Source organism: Rhipicephalus microplus, chromosome 8, assembly GCF_043290135.1.
Source record: "Rhipicephalus microplus isolate Deutch F79 chromosome 8, USDA_Rmic, whole genome shotgun sequence".
NCBI lineage: Eukaryota > Metazoa > Arthropoda > Arachnida > Ixodida > Ixodidae > Rhipicephalus > Rhipicephalus microplus.
The window spans coordinates 53,655,343-53,679,457 of NC_134707.1; the positions used below are offsets into that span (position 1 = coordinate 53,655,343).

The following is a 24,115-nucleotide window of genomic DNA, read 5'->3' on the forward strand; positions in this document are numbered from 1 at the left end:
ACTCACGTAACATATTTGGTGGAGGTGGAACGTTCCCCGTCCTCACTACGCAGCTCCGCTGTGGCCGCATCCTCCAACTTCCCGCCATGGCTTTCAGTGACAACCCGTCGCCTTCTCCGTCTGCAACGCCTGCGACGACCTTTGTCGCGGTCCCCACACTCCGTGATCCCGGGACATTCTTTGCGCAACCTGGCCTCGATGTCGACTACTGGCTTCGCCTGCATGAGCGAGTCAATCAAACTCACCGCTGGGACGCAACCATGATGCTCGCTAATGTTCTTTTCTACTTGGACGGAACCCCACGTCTCTGGTACGAAACAAATGAGTCTGAACTCACCAGCTGGAACACGTTAAAGGAGAAGTTACGTGACAACTTTGGGGACCCGACCAGTCACCACGCAGCTGCACGACAGGAGCTGGCCACCCATGTCCAGTTGCCAACGGAATCGTATGCATCCTACATACAAGAAGTTCTCGCTCTTTGTCGGAAAGTCGACGAGGTGATGTCTGAAGAGGACAATGTTGGTCACGTTTTAAAGGGAATCGCAGACGACGTTTTCAATTTGCTGATCTACACCAACGTCTCGACTATCGGCCGTATCATTCAGGGATGCCACCGTTTCGAAACAGCAAGAAGTCGTCGGGTGCGTCCTCTTTTTTTCTCGTTCGCCAATTACGGCGGCTACATCCACCTGCTCCGATTCCACCGCCACACCGCCTTTTGAGCAGTGTCACGCGTATTGTTCGACGGGAACTTGAAGCAGCAAGTACAGTGCCGCTTCAGCTCCCTCCTTTCGAACATGCTAAGATACCAACAACCCCCGCGGTCTCTGGTATTCAGGTGGTCGTACGACAAGGATTCGCCAACCTTGGGTTCCCTGTTGCTGTCCCGTCTCTCGCACCTCCTCCAGACCAATGCCCATCAATGCATCTCGACGTGACCGATTCGTTCCTCCACGATCTCGCAACCCCATGGAATGGCGGACTCCCGATGACAAACCGATCTGCTTCCGGTGCCACCACGTTGGGCATATCTCCCGCTACTGCCGTGCCTCTTGGACGCCGCCACATAGCAACCTGTCTTTCGCACCATATCGTCCATACAAAGATCTCCACCAATATTCGCACAGTCGTACGGATCCTGCTTTCGACACACCTAACAGCCGTCTTCCTGCTTGTTCTCCGTCCCCTCAACGCCGTCGTTCCCCGTCGCCCTAGCCACGCCGTCATCTCTCGCCGCCCAACTTTCCACCGTACCCTACGGAAAACTAGACCGTGCAGCTCCTGGGAGGTAGTGCTGCATCATCTCTGTCTGAACCAAACGCTCCATTGACGCTTCCTGCGATCAAGAACCTTATCGATGTGCACGTGGACGGTATTTCTCTGACAGCACTGTCGATACTGGCGCTCACGTGTCCATAATCAGTGTTGATCTTTGTCGCCGCTTAAGAAAAGTACTAACGTCTCCTGCCACAGCAGCTGTACGTGTCGCGGATGGCGGAACGGTTCCTGTCCTTGAAATGTGTGCGGCTCGCATAAGTATTGCCGACCACTAAGTTCCTATCCTATTCACGGTGCTTCATAACTGTCCTCACGACCTCAACTTAGGGATAGACTTCTTGTCGACCCATTCCGCTCTGATAGACTGTTCCGCTTGTACTCTTTGCTTAGACCTTCCTCTTCAGTCGGATATTCAACCTGAACTTCAATGTAACCTGTGTGCCACAGATTTCCTCCGCTTACCACATAAAGCCCTCACATTCGCCGAATTCACCACGACCTCACCCGTATTGGATGGGGATTACGTTGTCACACCGATTCCTGACGTCCAACTGGACCGTGACGTCACCATCCTTCACTGCGTCATAACTATAGCCGCCAACCGGATACATCTACCCGTCATAAATTATGGCTTCACGAAGCGAGTCCTCCCTGAAGGCAACTTAATCGCCACGTTGCGGTCCTTAGCCAATGACCACGTCACCACTTTCGCAACCGACATATGCACTGATCTTCCTTGTCGCCCACCTGATGACACACGCCTCTACCCGTAAATACGTCCTATTATTGCTCCTTAGCTCCCCCCAGCGCAATCAGCCACCCTCATCCGCCTTTTAGCTTCCCAACGCGACATCTTTGACCTTGACCATCGACCACTCGGCCAAACTTCTCTTGTTCAGCACCGCATCAAGGCAGGTGGTGCTGCTCTCATTCACCGACGACCATATGGCGTGTCCGCATAAGAGCGACAAGTTATTCAAGCCGAAGTGAACACGATGCTAACTAAATGCATTATTGAACCCTCATCAAGCCCATTAGCTTCACCCGTCGTCCTGGTTAAAAAGAAGGACAACACATGGCGTTTCTTCCTCGATTACCGACATCTAAATCGAATTACGAAAAAGGACGTGTAACCTTTGCCCCTTATTGATGATGCTCTCCATGGTAGACGCTACTTTCCATCCATTGACCTTCGCTCTGGTTATTGACAAATTGCCGTGGACGAGAAAGACCAAGAAAAGACCGCCTTCATCACTTCCGATGGTCTGTACCAATTCAAGGTTATGACCTAAGGTCTATGCAACGCACCAGTCATGTTCAAACGGTTGACGGATTCTCTGCTACACGGGTTCAAATGGTCGTCATGCCTGTGTTATTTAGACGACGTCCTCGTATTTTCACCTACATTTGAGACCCACTTAGAGCGTCTGTCGGCCATTCTCGAGGTCTGTAATGCTGTCCTCCAGTTGAACTCCTAGAAGTGTCACTTCGGCCGCGGACAGATTACAGTGTTGGGCCACCTTGTCGATGCGTCTGGTGTGCGTCCGGACCCTGAGAAAATTCGTGCCTTCGTGAGTTTCCCAGCACCCCGATCCGCCAAAGATGTCCGGAGCTTTGTGGGACTCTGTTCCTATGTCATGCGGTTCGTGAAAGACTTTGCAGCAATCGCCCAACCACTTGCCAATCTTCTGAAGAAAGGCGTCCCATTTTCGTTGGAGTCCACTCAAGCTGCAGCATTCTCTCACCTCATATCACACTTTTGACGACGCCTCCTATCCTGGCCCACTTTGGCCCATCTGCCCAAACTAAGGTCGGAAAGATGCTAGTGGTCCCAGTATCCGAGCCGTTCTCGCCCAACGCCAACAGGGACACGACCAAGTTATCGCCTATGCTTGTTATCGCCGCCTCCTTATCGTTATCGCCGCCTCCTTACACCTGCAGAGCGCAACTGTTCAATCATGGAGCGAGAATGACTTGCTCTTGTCTGGGCGGTCTCAAAATTTCGTCCATATTTATATGGCACACACTTCTCCATCATCACGGACCACCACGTGCTCTGCTGGCTTTCATCCTTGAGAGATCCCACAGGTCGACTTGGTCGCTGGGCTCTGGGACTGCAAGAATATACCTTTGCTGTGACATACAAGTCTGTACGCCTGTATCAGGACGCTGATTGCCTTTCTCACTATCCAGTTGGCGAACCAGCCGGTGTAACTGACAGCGACACCTGCATGTGCTCCATTTCCCAAATGACCCACATAGCCGACGAGCAACGCCGTGATGCAGCCTTACAGGCTATCATCGAGCGCCTCAACTCTTCTCCATCGAACCAATCCCATCGTGCGTTCGTACTCCAGAATGGTACATTATACCGGCATAACTTCCATCCAGATGATACATCTCTGCTGCTTGCTATACCCAAACACCTCCACTCGGCTGTACTCCGTGAACTTCACGACGTTCCTACAGCCGGTCACCCCGGCGTGTCTCGCACATACGACCGGATTCGCCGTCGCTTCTATTGGCCTGGTCTCACAGGCTCCGTCAGAAGATACGTCGCGGCGTATGAGGAATTTCAGCGCCGCAAAACACCATTGACGCTTCCGGCTAGGAGCCTTCAACCACTCGACATTCTTTATGAACCTTTCTTTAGCGTCTTCCTGCACTTACTTAACCCTTTTCACTTGTCTTCTGTTGGCGAAAGGTAGATAGCGGTGGCCACTGACTACGCCACACGCTACGCCAACACACGCCCCTTCCAACAAGTTGCGCCACAGACGTCCCTGATTTTCCTCTACACGACGTGATCTTGCAACATGGTGCTCCACGCCAGCTGCTCACGGACCGAGGCCGCACATTTCTAATGACAGTCATAGCAGACATCCTACGCTCATGTGCAACGCGCCACAAGCTCACTACGTCATACCATCCGCAAACAAATGGCCTCACGGAGCGTCTGAACCGAACCCTTACCGACATGCTTTCAAAGTACGTGCCCTCAGACCGCTCTGACTGGGAGCTCGGTCAACCATACGAGACATTTGCGTACAATTCATCGTGCCATGACACAGCTGTTTACTCCCCATTTTAAGGGATTAAGGGGGATTAAGGGAATGCATCTCATTGTTTATCTAGAGATTTATTAATATCTTCAAACAACAAGTACAGAAGCTACGCATGTTGTGTTTAATATTTTCGCCATGTCACGTGCCATTGTTGGCAACGTCAAAGCATAGTCGTCTACGTAGAGGACCAACGTCACTGCATTGCGGTGGACGTAGGGCCATTGAAGGAAGGGCAGGAAGGGGGAGCGCGATTCATCTTGAAATTTGACCCATTTCCGCGGCGCGTAGTGTTGCAAACTCTGCCTTTCCGGCAGGCGTGATCATGAACGCCTCGTCTGCGCATTGCGCTTGTCAGCCACACTCAAACCTGGTGAGTGTCCGTTTAATGTCGCAAAAAGCATTCGCAAGTCAAATGTGTAGGCCGTGCATTAAGGACCCAATGTATTGCAATAAACGTGCTTAATCTTGATCTCGAACGCTAACGTGGCTATTATTCAGCGCTTGCTGATCTGTATTGTGGGAACCTCGCGGAATTGCAATATAGCAAGCTGACCGGGACAGTGACGTAGATATCGTTATATTTATTCCCGTCATCTCTGATCACTCATCCATCACTTAAGACAACTTGCAGACGCGACGCGAGTGCCACTTCCCGCGTGCTAACCTAGCCGATGGGAGCGACAAATTTACAGCCACACATTAAAGTGCCGTTCACTTGCCTTCGCCAGCATCCGCAGGGTCTTATAAAACATCGCACTACCACCAGGCATTCAAGCAAGCGAAATCAGCTCTCAGTGCACTCATAAACCTTCTACAACTATGGCCGTCGATGCCCTGGACGAGCTACTTCTCCGCATCCAGCAGCTCACAGTGCAGGATCTTCGAAGCCTTGCCCAGGCTCAAGACTTTGGTGCGTTTTCACAGATCAGAACCCTGCAGCCGGATGCCGCCATTCAAGAAATATACAGTGTCCTCGAAGAGTCTTCCAGCGTCAATGTGTTGGTTGAGCGTGTGGGCTGGCTCTACTGCTGGCTCATGTCTAGGCACAAGTTTGGCCCGTGGGTCCTGTTTCGCCTCGGGGCTTCCGCGATCTACGCCGACTGTCGTATAGTTCTGCACAACATAGCCCGAGTATGGCCAATCAATGGTCGGCCCGTCACAGTCGGTCTGAGGCGACACCACGGAATTTATCATGGCTGCTTCATCAGCAACTATACGGGTCGAAACGCAACAAACTGGGAAGTTGTCTTGGTGGTCTTTTGGCGCGGCCAGCGCTTCGCGGCTGTGTATGCCGGAACCGACGACCAAAAGCAGACCCTCCTGAACTGCTTGCATATCGTACTGCGCGGCGAAAGCGTGGAACTGCTACGTGGGCCCCACGCAAATTTAAGTGTTGCGTTTCGTGCAGGTTGCCTAGACTCGGACCGCCCAACTTGACATCGATTAGATATGGACCAGCGTGGTTTTTTCCTAATGCCGACCCGGGTCGGCGAACGACCCAAGTCAACGAAGCCAGGTAAAGCACGTGAATCTTATTTGCTGATTACGGTAGTAGAAGGGCTAGGAACATGTCCGCTTCCGTCTGTTTCTCCCGTGGTGTCGCTCTTCTGATATCCTATCGAATTACTTCATTTAGACTAACCCAAGCCTTCGTATGCGAATACTTCCAACCTCTTGAAACAAAAGGAGCGTTACTCAGATGCTGCATTTCTTAACCCTTCCGCCTCCTTGCGCGTCTGCTCGGAGCTAATTTGCATTACTTAGGATACCTATATGAGATACTATACCGATTTGATGCCTACTAATCTCGTAATCTCCTGAAGTACTACGCCCATGCACTAAGAGAGCGTTTTCACTCTCGCTCGTTCCCATGTTTTATTAATTGCAGCTCTTGCATGCCTTCACGTTGTATTTCATTCCTTGTTGCTTTGTGAATCACCCTGTTGGCCCTTACTGTCCTGCTGTTTTCATTTTGTGACACTAGGCGGAGTCTCGTGAGTGCAAGACCAAGTACGCTGGTTCGAGCTCGTCATCTTTTCAAGGAAGGCACTGTCACGGCGCAAACGCTAGGCTTCCCACGTGACTTCTACGAGACTGCCTGCTACCACTAAACACATCTAGATCTTTGATGCGCCAGGACAGCATGTCACAACAGCCACTGGATGCTTCGACTTACAGACGCTTATGGCAAGATATAAGAATCCACAATGGCATATACTACGTGGCTCGAGTGGTCTGTGTCACATTTAGCTGTGGAAAGCCTCAGCATAATGACGAGTGAGGCATCTTAGAAAATTTCCAGAGCCATCAAAGACATCCCTATCTATCAAGAGACTGCGGTGATAATCATCTTTTTTTTAATATGACGAACACGGAGTGTTTTAAGAAGATTCCTACCTGCCCTTGTGAAGAATCCCACTCATGATCAGCAGCTTGAAGTTTTTAAACGCTCCCCCTTATGACATGGTCTTGCAGGTTGACGTCCGCAACAATATTATCATTGACAGATGCGTAAGGTGCGCTGATACCTTTTTATTCACTGAACATGAAATAAAAAAATTCAACTTTGGCGTACTGTTGTGTTGGCGTACTCAATGCAACTGTTGTTTTACTGTTGCGTTCACTTGTGCAATAGGCACCGTTCAGCCGAGTTTTCCAGTCTGACTGCCGTGCCAGAATACATAGCCTAGCGGATAAAAAAAAATGGCAGCATATCCACGGAGTGAATGATGGAGAGTGGGGCGAAGCATTCGTCCGTCCATTCGTTCTTGCTTTCGTCCGTCCATGCGTCCGTCTGTGTGACCGTCCATGCGCCCATCCGCCCGTCCGTGCGTGCGTCTGTTCGTGCGTTCATCTCTGCGATCGTCCATGCATCCACCCCTGCGTCCATCCATGCATCTGTTTGTGTGTCCGTTCCTCCATCTATTCAACCCTCCGAGTACCACCATCTCGCATCTTTTCATCATATATTCCCCATATAGAAGGACCGCCATCCAGCGGAAATTCCAAGGACTAAACGAGAGGTGGCACACGCACACTTTCTTACGGCTTGAGCTTCGGAATGTTCCGCTTCAGAAGGCCACTGGCACCACGCATGAACGCTATGCCACCCGTGATGTTCCTCGACACCGCATGTCCCGAGTAAATACATCTAGATGTGTCATGTACCGGGGTAGCATCTCACAATATCCTCTGGACATCTTGACCTGGCGAGCTCAAAATCCACCTATTCAAGTCGATACGCATTATAACAAAACTACACCGACTTTCTTATACCATATGGCCGGTGTGGTCTGTGTCCATGATTCAAGGAATGCACGCTAACAAAACGGCAAAAAGGTCGCGAAAGCTTCAGGCATCCAGGAAAATTGCACGAGCCATCAAAGCCATGTTTATCGACAGATTGTGGTGTTGATCTTTTCTTATCTGAACTTCGTCAAGCAGAGAGTATTTTATGATGAAGCTGACAAACTGATTTTAAATGCGCCTATTTATGACATGGCCGTACAGATTGGCGACTAAAATGCGGGAACGTCAGAGACTATTTTACGATGACAGACCATTGCGTCACGATATGCTGACGCCCTCGCTCCACTCAACAAGCAATAAAGAAAAATACAATTTTTGTGTACTCTTTTGTTTTGAATCGCTGATACAAGTCACCCGCTTATCAAACTTTTGGTATATATTAAAACTTGAGTTTACAGCGTTGAAAACCTTGAAGTTTGTTTAGTATTATCTTACCCTAAGCTTTACCACCTGAATTGGCATTGAAAATTAGCTCTTTTAAGCCTAGCTATCACCAGCAAAATATGTGTTATGCTTGGTTTTACTAAAACTTTGCCCAGCATGGTTCCAATTCACATCACGCTGTATTTGGAAACCTGAAAGCTTGAGATGCCTCGTGAAAGTCGAAGACTGATAGTCGGCATCTACATGGCTGATGAAAAAGGAAACAGCTCGTGGTTATGTCGCATATTACCTAAATTTGCAGTGTGACGTCGCTAGAAAAAGTAATCACACAATTTCACCGCTTCGTCAATGGCAGGCAAATCAAGGATGCAGCGCACAAGACGACTTCAAGTGAGGGTTGAATACATCAATTGAAAAGGGAAAAGATGACTTTCGCCAGCGAGCAGTTTCAGGTTTAAAAAATGGGGGATCCTTAAATTCGCCTTTGAAGTTGAATGCGTCAGCAATATTCTGCTACATTTCATTGTATGTTGTTATTCGAGAAGTTTAAATTGTATATTCCCACATTGCTTTCAAAAAAGTTGAAAGCAGCTCACAACTGGGAAGATTTCGTACATGGCCGCATTTTGTGTAGAGTGTAGCATGTTTTAAACCACGAGTAATTATGCTCGTGAAAGGTTTTCGAACTTGCTATGCGCCCATTACGTGCTCTTAAGTCAATATACACGCAGTTAGCTATGTGCCTTTCGTAACGTGTTGCCGGCTCCAAACTACGAATTCGTTATGGTAATCACATGTTCTCATGACCGATGGCAATGCACGCTTGTACCACGCAATAATACTGCAATAATACATGTTGTATTGCGAAGCCTGTGTACAGGACACGTGTGTTTTTAACTGCATATCCAAACAAGTTCTTTGAACTGAATTTCCCAGCAGATGCGTGGCTGTGTGGTAGAACACCTGTTTGCCACGCAGATAATCTGGGTTCGATCGCCACTCAGACTCGGTAATTCTCATCATTTACTTGATTGGCTTCTTTCTCGATTTTCGGGTTTCGGACAAGATGATCCGGCGTTCACCGGTGCCGTAGTCGCCGATGACGATATGAACACGAAAGGCAGTCCAGACCACAAGTTTTCTTTCTGCCATCACGGCACAGCACAAGTACCCACTATACTTCAAAACGATGTCGTTGACAATGAAAGTTCTGATGATTATGATTACGGACAACCACTGGCTTGGGCAGTAGATAACGTAACAGAATGGAAAGTTGGGCTAGTTGGGTATGCATGGTTGGATATGTATGCAAGCGCTTGTCCTCTCTTCCTTTCTGTTTATTCGTGCGCTTGAACTGACAGTAGATAACGTCTCAATATGCTCTACGATGCACTCTGCATGAATGAAAACAATTCACAGCCACCAAGAGAACGTGCCCACGCCTCGTCACTACGAACTTCAGGCAAGACCCGATACCACACAGCAGTAATAACAAAGGGAAGACAAAATTCACAACTAAACACAACGCCCCCTCACACGCACACGCCAGTTATGACCGATAAACATTGTACATTGCTGTAAACCCATTTCCACTCGTTTACATGTGAGAGTGGTCAATGTGACGGAGAGTTTACGATAACACCGAATTTACGATCCTATTACTTCGCACACTCTTCCCCATTCACTTCGGCAATTCGCTGTTTTCTTTGTAATTTTTATCTATTTTGAATGGGACATCTAGAACGTTTTGAGTTGTGTTCAACTACGTTTGCCATGTGTGGCGTATGGTGCTCCCTATGCGCTTGCTAATATGTATATCAGATGTCTTCTAGACTTTCCAATGGGATTATCACCTGCACTGTAACGTTCCAGAACAAATTTATATATTTTCGATGAAAAATATAGCTATTACTGGTATCTTGGTTGATGCAGCGCACACGAGACGACGACAGATAAAAACAAACAGACGTGTGCTGTCTCACATTTGCGAGTCAGCTCTCGTGTGTGCTGTATCAACCAAGATGAACGACCACCAACTCGCTCATGCTTCAGTTCTTGTGCAGTCATCGCTGGCAACTCGGCCCATTTTGCTCGACGCCACGACCGCCGTAGGTGAGTCAACACCATGCATGAGTTCAGCACGTTTACTGGCGTGCGTCGTCCACCATCCCATTCCCTGCAGCTACCATTTGTAGTCTGGCTTCGCACTTTTTGCTTGGCGTTTATAGCTAAGTGAGTGAAACTCACTATCAGGATTAATTTCTTGGGCCACCCCCGCCTTCTACCACTATGTCTAATCTCCTGGACGAGCTGTTCGCACACTTGGAGCGAGTTCGAACGCGCGAACTGCGAAGCCTGGACTGCGAGCGCGTGGATTGGCTTCCGCGGCTCAGAAGAGTGCATCAGTTCACTGTCGTCCACAAAATACGCAAAGCTCTGGAAGCGACTCCCGACGTGATCGAGTGCCTGCTGCGTATCGCCAAGCTCTACTGCTGGCTCATCTCGAGGTACATTATTTGCCCGTGGCTCCTCATTCGCTTCGAGGCCAACATGTTGCTGTTCGACTTCCACCAGGTTGTACGGGACTTGCCGAACGCCCTACAAACCATTCCTCAACGCCACACCACGATCCGCGTGAGGCACGAGCGCGGAACGTACTACGCCTGCTTGATAAACAACTACGCCGATCCCGACCATCGGGAAGGTGGAGTGATGTTTTTTGTCCTCTGGCACGGCCACCAATTCGCGGCTGTGTACGCTAAGACGAACGAGGAACTGCGAGCCCTCACAACAGCCTTGCAAGTCGTCCTGCGAGGGGAAAGGGTGGAACTGCTTTTGGGCCCTCACGCGGACCTGGACGCTGCTTACTTAGCGGGTCGACATCGTGTCGGCGGCCCATCGCCTCCCACCAGATGGTAGATATCAAGTAATATGACGTAACCCTTTTGGTATTTCGACCCACCGGAGCAAAGGGTAGACTACACCTTGCAGACGCACAAGCAAGGTGAGACACGTCGAGCTTTTGTGCTCATTATCATCGAAGGCCGATACAGGTCAGTATCTACTTTTTACTGCTTTACGTTCACAGAGCACATCTTCTATCCAGTCTTATCGCTTTAATCACTCGCACCTTTAGGCGCCGCTTACCGCCTATCCCGTTCAGTTACAAAGTCGGCGGTTCGATTTCCAAGGCATGGCCGCGTTTCGAAGGAGTCAAGCTGAATAACGCTAATGCGTCCGCAATTATATGCTTTTTAATGAAACTGAGGTGGTATAAAAATTAAGCCTGGGACCTCCACTGCGACGCGCCTTCTTATCGTATCATGGTTCTGGCACGAAAACCCACAAAAACATTGCCTAATGCGCAATTTGGTGCGCCGGCACTGCAAGTGGTGATATTTACACTGATTGGCAAAGTTAAAGAAGTTTCTTTACTTCGTCGGTGCCGATGCTTGGTCACTGCCAGTTTGTAGCCAGTGGCATACGCCGAGGCGTGTCGTGGTTCTCACTAATTTTCCATTATCAGTGCTGCCAGAGCTAGGATCTACAATTTCACGCCGACTGCGCCTAGTCCACATCGGGAAGTCCATTTAGTCCTTGTAGCTCGGCGTCATGTGTGAACATCGTTAGTAAATCGGTCTTCCTTCTCGATGCTCACGCACAGGGCATCAGTGCTCGTTTTGTGTAGGTAATGTCTCGCTGTCTCAATTTTCCGAAGACGAAGTGGTGGTCACACGAGCAGCCTGTGTGTGTGTGCGTGTGTGTGTGTGTGCGTGTGCGCGTGTGTGTGCGCACGCGCGTGTGTGTGTGTGTGCGCGCGCGCGCCGCAAAGACGAAGTGAGCGAAGTTCAGGTTGTTTTGCTGCAAGTGCGTCACGGGATATTTTTGAACGTTTTGCCTCCGCTAGAACGTTCAATCATGACGTTAACTAACGTTTATACTGCCTGCTCACTAACAATGTGTTCGTTCGCGCCTATTTTAGGTAGCTCTGTTTTTAATCATTGCTGTGCAAGATGCACTGTGAATTCCTGCGCCTGCACACGCCTATTTCGCTTGTATACGCAGAAGATTCTCTTTACACTTTTCATACGAGTTTCTTGGCTCTACGCGCATTTTTTATTTGTCTGTTATCGCTAATTGTTTATTTTTATCTTCCCAGGCCAGGCCCTGTCACAAGCTGAAGTATTAGCAGCGTTCGTTTGATGTTCGCGTACGCCTAGAAAACATTGACACAACGCAAGAAACGTCCCGCGCGTGACTTCGACGAGGTTGCAATTGCATCAGTATGTGACATCAAGACGTCACAAGAACCTTGACCGCATAGGCCGCTAGACATCCCGCCTCTGCACCCATAGTTCAAGGCCCTCCCTCCGCCCTCGTCAGGGCGACAAGACTACAAGTTTATATAAATAGAAAAGCTCAAGAACTGGAAGCCACCCGCTTTCATATACTGTAACTGGCGCACGTAGCGTTGCGAAATGTTTCGACCATCAATTGCACGTCATCGGACTTACAGCCAAAGGCCTGCCAAGCGCAAATCTTTGAAGCGAATTCAACGACCATTACAATGAGTGCCAGTGGTCATCTCTTCCAGAAAATTTCGCAATGAAGAGCTCAGTTCATACGGTCCCTCGTGACAAACACGTCTGAACCAGCCGCTTGAAACATTCAGAACCCAGGCATCCATGACGTTGTCGCATGCACTGGCGACCTAAACATGTGTATAGGCAGGAAACATGTATACATGAGCTAGTGTTTCTATCAAAGCGCTCGTGTGTTTTTATATATATTGACTGAGAAATAAACAAATTATTTTACAACAGTGAAATCGTCGCTAACGCTTCGAAATCTCTTGTTACACTGATGCGCTTGCTCATATTGCTTCTCGTTGCAAATTGAGTCTACTGACGCGATTGGTTACGAATATGTCTATGTGCGCACAGCGTTCAACCGCAATTACGAAAAATCGACACCCTATAGCGTCGGACGCGATCCGGCACGTCTTAAAATATGCGTGAAAATATCTCGAATTCAGCGCACTGTGGGGACAGCAAAGTTTTCGCCGATATATCAGCACAGCTTGCATACATATGTCATGCCTCATTCGAAAAATACACTACCTAAACATGTTTCAAAAGTTTTAAACACTATCTGTAGTGTTAATATTTGCTTTAGAATGAAGCGTGATTGGTTGCATTGTTTGTTTTCTTTCCTTGATTTTATCTCATATCCCCATTCTCTTGCTTGTGTAACTGCCGCGAGAATTGCGGAAGTTAGCGCTATATACTTCACCAACCATATTTGGCACACGATAAAGAACCCCGGATAATTGAAACTTATCCGCAGTCTCCCGGTACGGAGGTCTCATGCATCAAAAGGAAGTTTAGAATAACAGAGCTTAGCCAGTTGGTAAGGCCCCGCCACGGTGGTCTATAGTGGCTAAGGTACACGGCTGCTGACCCGCACGTCACGGGATCAAATCCCGGCTGTGGCGGCTGCATTTCCGATGGAGGCGGAAATGTTGTAGGCCCGTGTACTCAGATTTGGGTGCACGTTAAAGAACCCCAGGTGGTCAAAACTTTCGGAGCCCTCCACTAAGGCGTCTCTCATAATCAAATGGTTGTTTTGGGACGTTAAACCCCACAAGTCAAGTCAGTTGGTACGTATTCGTTTTGAAAACACGGGGCGTTTCAAACACAGACGCAAGAAGGAAGAAGGAAGGAGACCGCGAACACCTACTGTCTTTAGAACGTATCATACATGTATCCAGTTTCGTCACTTAAAGCCCTATCAATTAAAGAAAAGGTTATTAAGATGAAAACTGAATTATCAACGAGGAAGTGAACTGTTGTGGGACTATTCCAACTCGAGAAACAAAGAAATAGGTTCAGGAAATTCAGTACTTCATAATAATGTTACGGGTAACTTATTTATTAAATTAAATACGATGCACCGTGCTCGGCGAACAAGATGGCGACAGTTCATCAACAACCAGCCCCCAACGTCGTTTTTCTCTTTCTTGCAGACAGGCTGTGCCGGCTGTTGCGTATCAATATTAACCGATGATCGAAGCTCATTAGAAGTGGGACGCTAACTATACTGCACGTTGACTTCGCTGCTGGCTTTCATGAGAGTAGTACGGTGGGACAACGCTTTCAGTAGCAGTACAGAGCCGGCCCACGCAGTTGACAGGAGCGCGGAGGAGACGCACCTGCCGCAGCGAGCCCACACGCGCGAGGAGTAGACGCTTGCCACGCGTTGCCCGTTTCTCAGCGTTCGCTCTCACCGCACTCTGTGCGTGATTTCAAAACGCATGAGACGTGGCGCAAGCAAGGTGATTAAAAAAAGTGGAAGCTCCCGCAATGCTTAGCCAGCAGTAGTTAAAACCAGCTTTTGCCCTCCAAAGATCTCCGAAACATGCTATTTTCTGGTATTGACCACTTAGACATAAAGTGGCTTTCATTTGTTAGTCTAAAGGCTACGTAATTATAAATTAAAAGGTAGTTGTTTCCGAAGAATTAACGCACACAAACACGTATCGGTGTTTTAATCTACAATGGAGTTTGGCTTTAATTTGAGGCTACAACTAAAGAAAACTAGCAGCACAATGACGCATTTTGAGCACTATCCGACCCCGAAATGGTGGCCACGTTAAACTTGTTGGGCGTGCGAGGAAAACGCTCCTTCTCAATTGTTGAATGACAACAGCTGAATATGCCCCTAGTAAGATGGCTGCCGCAGCCGCCATCTTACGGTCGGCACGGCTTCACCCGTGGGCAAGAATTTCCACTCCAGCGTTGTTGTTTTCTTTTTTTTTAACTTCCTTGGTTGCAAGATAGAACTGCAGCGTAGCTGTTTGCTGCATCGGCTGTCGCGTCCACTTCGGAGAGCAGGCGTCGATTGGGAGCGGCGAAACTGAGCTGATTTTAGAAACGCTGGGGCGGGCAGTGGGGATGCGGTGAAGGCCTCGACAGCGACGGCGGGGTGCTGGCCTAAGGAGCGTCAATCTTATCGATAAATCACAAGTTAAGTATTGATTACAAACAATGAAGGGATAAGGAGCATTAACACCCGCCACGCTTCAAAACGCATGCTATTAGAAATAAATTGTCAGTGGTGCACACGAGAAAAAAAGGTAAACATCAGTTTGTTGCCTTGCTGGCTCACCGAACTTTCGTTTCCATCTTCGAGCGTAAGCGAAGAATTGATTCCGTTTTATTGACCATGCCCTACACACACGACTTTGACCATGTCGTACACACGATTACCTTACGTCATTTATTTCCTGGACCGTGCTGCCAGATGTCTCAGTAATCACTACAGCGACGCAGCAGTGAAGTTCGCAAATCAATGGATGATCTTTCTGCCAACCACTACAGCGAGGCCGTGTTTCAGTCACAGTTGAAGGGATCTGATGTGATTGGTAAAAGTAAAACGATACTATAGAAAAAGAAATGAGATAAAAAACATGGCTGGAGCAATTGTGGAAACGCGCTATCGGTCACTTTGTCTAGGTACAGGACTTTCCTTCCTTCGGATTAATTTCTCGCAGCCTTTTACTCATAGCTGTTTGGCACGTGGGCTTGTACTCTCAGTTCACATCTGCTATACGTCTCTCTTTGAAGTATTTCCTTTCTATTTTCTTCCTTTTATATTGTTTTGAAGTGGGTGCTTGCGTTTTCACGCTTTTCTGTCCATGTTTTATTAACTGACAAGCGATGATAACCGGCACGTGGGCTTGTACTCTCAGTTCACATCTGCCATACGTCTCTCTTTGAAGTATTTTCTTTCTATTTTCTTCCTTTTATATTGTTTTGAAGTGGGTGCTTGCGTTTTCACGCTTTTCTGTCCATGTTTTATAACTGATAAGCAATGATAACCACCGTTTTATATCAGCGTAGTTGCTGTCTGCTTATTTCAAATCTGTTTGTCGAAGTCCCCGCAAACTCATTTTTTCTATCTGTCCATGTGAAACTTTACTATATAAGTGCAAATGGCAGGTTTTGTTTCAGTTTTGTATCCGATTGGAAGTAACTGGTGCGGTGCACTAAAGCTACAGTTCAGGGGTGATTTCTGTACGAGACGGTCTGCCATGAGAAAACAGAAGGCCTATAAAACTCCTGGACAGCACTTGAAATAAGCCTTTCTCTACGTTCCGATTGCAAGACCTGTAACGTCAAGGTTCCAACGCGGCATCGAATGAACTCCAGAGCTACGCCAACTGTTTTTACACTGCACGAGTGGCATGTGGCATCAAAGGTTTACGACCTTGGATTCGCTCGCTGGATTCCGTGCCGACCAGTTGTGCCCTCGCGATCTCCGATGTCAGCGTAGCTCTGGCCGACTGGGCTCGCTCTACGTCATCTCCTGACGCCGACCTCCGACGACAGTGTAGCTCTGATCGACTGGACTTGCTCTACGCCATCTGCTGACGCCGGCAAGAGCTCGCGCAAGTGGTGGCCCGTCCTCGGACTCCTGTGATCGTGTTTCCGTCTGTCCTATCTTTCCTATCCCCTCGATATGTCGTCGCTCTCTGGCATACTTGTTCTCTCTCTCTACACCTTTATTCCTATCTTTTTAATCCCTTTTCACCCCCATCCCTTGTGAGCTACTGTTGAGGTGTCGCTCGCTGAAGCAGACAGTTACGGGGCTCACTTTTTTCTTCCTTCCTCTCTCTTAGAACCAGTTTGGTTACTATCTGAAGCCGCAATTTCGCGGACCTGTAGCGAGACCAGCGAGGTGCAACACATAGTCGTACATTCGAAGTACCGTCGACGCCATGTATTAGGAAGACTCGTGTCATTCATCTCTCGTCACCCTGATGACCAAGGCGTGCTTCTAGAAGACTCTGATACAGACCAGACCTAATCAATGACCTAAAAACATGTTTTCCCTTAACCTTAAGTTAGGGTGTTCGTGATGTCGTCGAAGAAATGGGCAGCTGAAATGCGACGACGTTGGAAGCGTGATCCCAAAGGCGTTCTTTTATCTATTGACGAAAAAACAAAGAAAATTTATGTTTCCGCCTTGCGGCCATCGCTTACCACGTGTACTTACCCCCCCCCCCTGCATAAAATACACTGTGAAATTTCAAGGCGGTAACTGCAGGACCCTAGAAAGCAGTAGTGTTTCATGTGAGTCAACATTTCGCTTCATTGCTACGCACATATGTCAATGTGCATTCGCTTATCTAGAAAAAAATTCCACAAGGAACCACAGTCGAACCTCCAATCATATGGTCTTTGTCTAGCTCAGTGCCTCAGTATCGTCGTTAAACAACCGTAACGGAAACCACGACAAAATATCATATCCTAAGAATGAACATTAGGCGAGCTCAGTCGTTGAGCGGGTGAGCGAATCCCGCATTTTGTGTACTCTTCACCCGCCGATGACAACCATTTTGGAAAGAAATTTGGTAAGCGAATTTGCGGGAAGTCTTGCGTATGCGTAACGAGTAGCCATGTAGTACATGCTCATATTGGTTGTAAACGCACAGCGTACCCGTCAAGACAGAGCCATGAAGTTTTGACACGAAAGCTTCGCTTTATTATGTCATTTGTATGGAAGTGTTTCCGCCAAAAAACAGTCATCAGTAGGTGTTTAAACAAAAAGTGGAAGGCGACTATGCGCCGTGGTGACTGATTGCCACATCACAAGCCATAGCGCAATTGCAGTGTTCTAGTGTCAAGGATAGTGACAGCATAGTAGCATCAGGTGTATATTGTAGTTTTGTATTGAAGAGCTTATCTTTCAGCTAAACGATCCCATTTACTGTTGTACAGCGCGCTAGCGAAATCCCTCTAAACACGACAGCTGTGAACTACTGACGCAAAGCGACCCGGGAGCGAAATGGCGCTCCCGGCGGGAATGTGTCGACTGATTCCACGACCACGTTAAGCGTCATTGTCACGTGACACATTCACGTGGTCTTGTCACCTCGCTAGTTCAAGTCCGTGGACGTGACCACTTGGTCTCGCGGTCGAGCATATCATACTCGTGGCAGCTTCGAATAATCGTGCCATCTTCGTCGTGATTGAAGACACGAGACGTTGTAGTAAGCGTAAACATATTTCACTCTAAGCACCACAAATATATTACATGCTACAGATGCTACACAACTCCACACAGGTGGACAGCCCTCACATGAATGCTTTTAACGTCAATGTCATTTCCTTCCACTGCTCACAGCGGAAACCGCGCTTCTCGTAGAGGCGCTAGCGATATTCTGATAATCGAACCAGTGCACATAGAAGCGGAGAGATATTGTACGATCACTCAACAAAATGGCCCCCAAGGGCGCTCTTGTACGCGCTAGAGCGAATTGTCAAAGATGCCATTGATTTCGGGAGTTCACCAGGTTGGTTTCTTTAGTCGTTTAAACGCAATTTATTTATTCCGGTTGAATATTTTTTTTCTTTTGAAGTAGCCAGGTCGATCGTAATAGAAGTAGGCTGAATTTTCGTTAAAACGGCTTTTTTTTTTTATGTCGGGCCGAGTCAATCTTGTTAGCATGGAAACGTGGTTCGACTGTTTGGTCCCACGCCCATCCCATTTTTCGCTTCACGAAGTATACGGTTGTTACGCATTAATGTGCCAGTACCTCAAAATATCCACCGCACGTGTTGGGTGCGAGCCGCGTTATATCTACAAGAGATCACCAACCATCAGCGCTTTAGCTGTCTGAAAGCTCAAGTAACCACGTGCTTTCCCGTAGGATATATCACAGCAATCTCTATTGAAGAAATGAAATACACCTATACTCACAGCTCTGATGAAGCAGAAACGAGGTCCGAAGCATCGCAATCTTATGATGTGTACGGAAGTTCTCGGTGCAAAATAGAATGTGCAATCGTCGTGAACACTGTTTGGCATCAGTTCATATTGTAGAATGAAAAAAATAACGGCTCGATTATATGCCCACTCGCAATCCTAATGGTGGCGGAAAACAAACCAATTACTAAATACGCCCACCAGTGTTGCACTGGCTCGTAGTATATTGGCTCGGCTAGACTCGACTTCGCGCGGCTCGCGACCGCCACCTTCAACTGCACTCTTAAAGAGCCCCTGAACCATACTACAGTATCTATAGTGTCTAGACACTGTAACCATACCGAGTTCAAAGGCAGAACAATAGTGTCTCTCTCCTTCATTACCCTTCTTACAGGCGCTATTCCCTCCTCGCCTCCTATTTATTCATAAAAAACGTTGAATATCCACACTAAGCGTTGATACAGTCAGGATTTCGCGTTTTTCTGCTATTCTGCTGTGCGCCGCTATATCCGCTTGCGCAGCCACAAACGAGAAAACGAAGTGAAATATCAGTTTATCGTGATCGTTAGTCACGTGATACAAGGCGGTTCGGTCTTGTTAGCGCATGGCGAAAAAAAGAAAATAGGTGGCAATTTGCAACAGATATAACCGCATATCGACCAATAAAAAGCTTATTTCATCCTGAAGTCACGTGAACAAACGGCAACGCCGGGAGAGAAGAACATCCTCGTTCATGCTTTTTCAGGAGCTGTTTAGGGGCCCTCTAAAAAAGCAAAGACAAAATGCCTTTAACGGAAAAAAGCACGGAAGAATCGGTGGGGACAACTTCTAAAAACAACTCCAGTTGAAAGTCAACACGGTGTAACACGTAACGCTATGTGGCAGAACCCATGGCAACCTCCGTGCCATCACGCAATGCTCCAGCCTTCTCTACTATGCAAGCCATAAGAGCTTGGTGTAGTTAGAGTAAAACTTTGTTATGTCACTGCAATAACATATCTATAATCGCTCAAATACTGCTCTGGGGATGTAAGCGACTACTTTAAAGCAGAAAAAATAAATAACGGTAGTTGTTAGTGAAGTCGGCTACGTATTTCCTGTAACATGTACAGATGTTTCTTCGCTATACCCAATGGTACGGCAGCTCTCGCGTTATCGGTTTCGTAATAAAAAGCATAAGTGTCGTCCAAAAAAAGCGTCACCACAAGAACTTATTTATTTCGCTATAACCGATACTGTGAAGGATCAGCAGACGTTATGACGAGGTTTCAGCTGTATATAAGAAATAACAATGCAATGAAGTGAGAAGGCCCAGATAATTTATTAACTGCCTCGGAAGGGCTGGAGGAGAACACGAAGGGCTGGAGGAGAACAAGGCAGCTCACGCCATGGCCTGCGATTACGCCGACGGAGCCTCCCCTTCCCACTTTCTATAGGCGCCAAGACTGCGTCCGCGGAGGCTAAGTCCGTACCACTAGCCTACTCCGTAATACTTCAACGCCATAGGCTCGCGCAAAGAGTATCCACCACCACATTCGAAGCACAACAAAGAGGACAGCACCGTTCTAAGAAGGGTACACAGCAACACATATACACACGGTATACTAATGCACTGATTGTACCCAACATTACACGAATACTTTTGCCCGATTTGCGCCGTACCTGCCACGTTGGTCCACATGACCCTCGAGTGCTCATGCAATACACATACAGACCTATCACATCCGCCGAATGCCTGTGACGCTGTTCAAAAAGGCGAACACCTTCTCGAATCGTGGAAGGCCAAGCTCGCCTCAAAGGACCTGGATCAGCAACGGCGTCTCGTCGCCAAGGCCAAGGAGGCAGCGAAGGCCAAAGGGTTCCTGGAATGAGGAGACCTCCCACCTAGGGTAGAAGCGGAACCATACGACCAGACCGTTTCGAACAATAAAGTTTATCCTTCCTTCTTCGACTGAATATGACATGCCGGTCTTTTTTATTATTTTTTATTTTGTCTTTTCATAATGACGTGATTGATGAGGCATAGCAGTTGGATGAGGCTACAGCTGGCATTGTTCTAGGGCCGGGACGGACGGACGAGAGTATGGGACATTATAGGATCTCGCCTTAACACGTGCGCTTAGCGTCGTACAAGTTTCGCGAGACACCTACTCGTTACGCTTGCATGATGGACTGTTTCGCGAAGCGTACGAATGGGTCAGGGCAGTACTAAGATACGAGAAAACCTGCAGTCATATTTAGACTTTTCCCCGACTTTTGTTTAGAGTATTCGGCATTTGGTTAAATTGCAGTGCCTTAAGTCACACACGCTACTGCACCCGTAGGCCACGTAGTGGGTGCAGAAGCAAGTTCGAAAAGATTTCATACACTAAGTGTGTCAAGTACGCACAAGGAACGGAATATCGCTATTACGTTCAACTCTTAAAGACCCCAATTTTTTCTAAACGCACAGGTACCATACAAGGGACCGCTAAATGTTCTCCCATGGTAGAATACATGGAATGAAATGAAAAAAAGTTAATTTTGGTAGAATACATGTATCGTACATTAAATCGTGGCGCATTTTTTTCTAAACACTTAGTTGTTAGTCCATGTCACGTCTTGCACTCTTGAGTGCTGGTATATATTTTTTAAAAGCTCCATGCAAAATCTTCTGCTGCAATGCGGTATAACATGTAGAGAAGGAAAAGAATAAGTAATACGTATATGGCAAGGCTGCCAACTCAAAGGAAATTTGCCAGATTCAGGCGATTTTTAGGTCACAGCGGTAAAAAGGAAAATTTAGCCATTTCGAGCGAAATTTAGCATGTTCTTAACCATTGCATCTTCAAGGTGAATCTACACATTTACATGGCGACCTTTTGCACCTAAGTAGATAGAACTGCTCATTTTTCGATTTTTCGAATATTTTTATATATTGACCTCAATCGTATGCTTTTTTTATATTTAGAGGTACCCAAGTGATTCCACTGTGCGAACAGAAGCGTGATGTTTTGTTATGCTTCGCTATGAAATACACAATTACCTGTATATTTATACAAGTCACTAAACACTTGCAATGTAACGCTTCCACTTTGTCTCCCTAGTTGAAGCAAAGGTAGCGCTGCTAACTAATTATGTTACAGCGCGAAAAGAAGAGAAAGCTTACTAAGGCACACAAAGGACCGTACTTTGTTTGCCTTAGCAACTTTTCTTGTTTTTTTTTTCGCGTTATAACATAAATACTAAATAACAACGCGCCAAGTTTACAATATACTGCTCATTTGCCGCACGGAAAATACGTTAATACCATCGGTATCGGCGAAAAGTGCGACGTCTGTTTTCATTGGCGAATCTGTGTCGAGTCCTAAGTGTACCTTAGTAGGTGTTTTTGTTCTTTTCGCACGGTAACATAGTGATTGAATACCAATATGCCCAGTTTATAGTACTGTTGATTTGCTGCGCGGAAAATGCGTAAATACTGTCTGTAGCGGCGGAAAGCGCAATGGCCACTTGCATTGGCAACTTTGTGTCCTGTCATAAATGTGCCTTGGTAAGTTTTCTCGCTCTTTTCGTGCTGTATACATAGTGAACGAATACCAACTTGCCCAGTTTGCCGTACAGAAAATACGTTAATACCGCCGGTATCGGCGAAAAGGGCAACGGCCGCTTTCATTGGCGACTCTGTGTCCTGTTTTAATTGTGCCTCGGTAAGTTTTCTTGCTATTTTCCACTGTAACATAGTGAACAAGTACCAACTTGGCCAGTTTACAGTACTGCTGATTTGCTGCGCGGAAAATACGTTAATACTGTCCGTATCGGCGGAAAGTGCGACGGTCGCTTTCGTTGGCAACTCTGTGTCCTGTCATAAGTGGACCCAGGTAAATTTTCTTGCTCTTTTTGCACTGTAACATAGTGAACAAATACCAACTTGCCCAGTTTACAGTACTGCTGATTTGCTGCGCGGAAAATACGTCAATACCATCTGTATCTGTGGAAAGTGTGACGGCCGCTTTCATTGGTGATTCGTGTGCTGTCTTGAGTATGCCTTAGTAAGTTTTATTGCTCTTTTTGCACTGTAACATAGTGAATGAATACCAACTTGCCCCGTTTACACTACTGCTGATTTTCTTCGCGGAAATTTCGTTAAATCACCGTCCGTTCCAGCGAAAAGTACAAAGGCCCCTTTCAGTGCCGACTCTGGTGCTGTCTTGAGTTTGTCTTATTAAGTCTTCTTGCTCTTTTCATAATTTAACATAGTGACTGAATAATAACCCGTCCATTTTACAGTATACTGTTGATTCGCTTCACGGAAAATACATTATTACCATCGGTATCGGCGAAACGTGCGACGGCTGCTTTCATTGGAGATTCTGTGTCCTGTCTTAAGTGTGTCTTGCGCAGTTTACAGTACTGCTGATTTGCTGCGCGGAAATAACTTTAATAGCGTCCGTTTCAGTGAGAAGTTCTTGCTCTTTTAGCGCTTTAACATAATGATTGAATACCAACTTGCCCAGTTTACCGCATGCTGCTGACTCGCTGCGTGGAAAATACGTTAATACCTTCCGTATAGGCGAAAAATGCGGCGGCCACTTTCATTGGCCATTCTGTCTTACATGTGTCTCATTGAGTTTTTTTTTTCTCTTTTCACGTTTTAACATAATGACTGCATAACAACTTAACCACTCAACAGTATACTGCTGTTTCCGCTCAGAAAATACGTCAATACCATCGGTGTATCGGCGAAAAGTGTGACGACCACTTTCGTTGTCGATTCTGTGTCCTGTAATTAATTAAGTGTGTCTTAGTAAGTCTTCTTGCTCTTTTCGCGCTTTAACATATTGACTGAATACCGACTTGCCCAGTTTACGGTACTGCTGATTTGTTGCGCGGATAATACGCTAATACCGTCCGTATCAGCGAAAAGTGTGACGGCCACTTTCATTGGCGACTTTTTCTCCGGCCATTAAAGAAGTCCAGCACCGCGTTGGCTCAGGTCTCTTAGCAAAGATTAATTATCTGCCACGCTAATATCTTGGGAAGCCTGTCCATGAGTGCAAACTCAGCATTTCTTAATAAAGATGGCGAAATCATTATACATTCGAGAGCATAAGTGTGAAAAACTTCTTAATGGGAGTGTGGCAGCTTGGGCTAGTTGGTATGACATGACGATAGTTAAAGCGCGAGAATAGAATGACGACGCAGAGACAAGAAGTGTCCTTCGTGTCCTTCTTGTCTTTGCGTCGTCGTTCTGTTCTCGCGCTATAATTAACTTCCTAATGGAGTGTGGCGATTGGCGCTGAATACGAAGAGTAACGTATTACTGC

At 47.1% G+C, this 24,115-nt stretch overlaps 2 protein-coding genes across 9 annotated transcripts in view; one reads left to right on the plus strand and one right to left on the minus strand.

Moving 5' to 3' along the window:
* Nucleotides 1–19,138, minus strand: part of LOC119187166 (uncharacterized) — a 395,971-nt gene extending 376,833 nt beyond the window's left edge. For 5 of the 7 annotated variants that reach the window (XM_075871836.1, XM_075871840.1, XM_075871838.1 and 2 more), the window contains exon 1: nt 18,804–19,121. In XM_075871836.1, the coding sequence (XP_075727951.1) occupies nt 18,804–18,911 (108 nt within the window). In that variant the 5' untranslated portion in view covers nt 18,912–19,121. Of the gene's footprint in view, nt 1–18,803 lie in introns of all 7 variants that reach the window. The other 2 variants (XR_012885620.1, XM_075871837.1) reach the window with 2 other exon arrangements.
* Nucleotides 241–12,867, plus strand: LOC142769040 (uncharacterized). Of its 2 annotated transcripts, XM_075871851.1 has the most exons (4): nt 241–5,862; nt 6,331–10,546; nt 10,614–11,092; nt 12,199–12,867. In XM_075871851.1, the coding sequence occupies exons 2-3, from the start codon at nt 10,329–10,331 to the stop codon at nt 10,675–10,677; spliced, it is 282 nt and encodes a 93-aa protein (XP_075727966.1). In that variant the 5' UTR covers nt 241–5,862; nt 6,331–10,328; the 3' UTR covers nt 10,678–11,092; nt 12,199–12,867. The 2 variants fall into 2 exon arrangements, with proteins under 2 accessions (XP_075727966.1, XP_075727964.1); XM_075871849.1 differs by having other exon boundaries at nt 6,331–11,092.
* Nucleotides 19,139–24,115: the final 4,977 nt, after the last annotated feature.

What these genes read in the sequence shown, in the direction of transcription:
- LOC142769040 (XM_075871849.1), top strand. Translation starts at nt 10,329, where the DNA reads ATGTCTAATCTCCTGGACGAGCTGTTCGCACACTTGGAGCGAGTTCGA.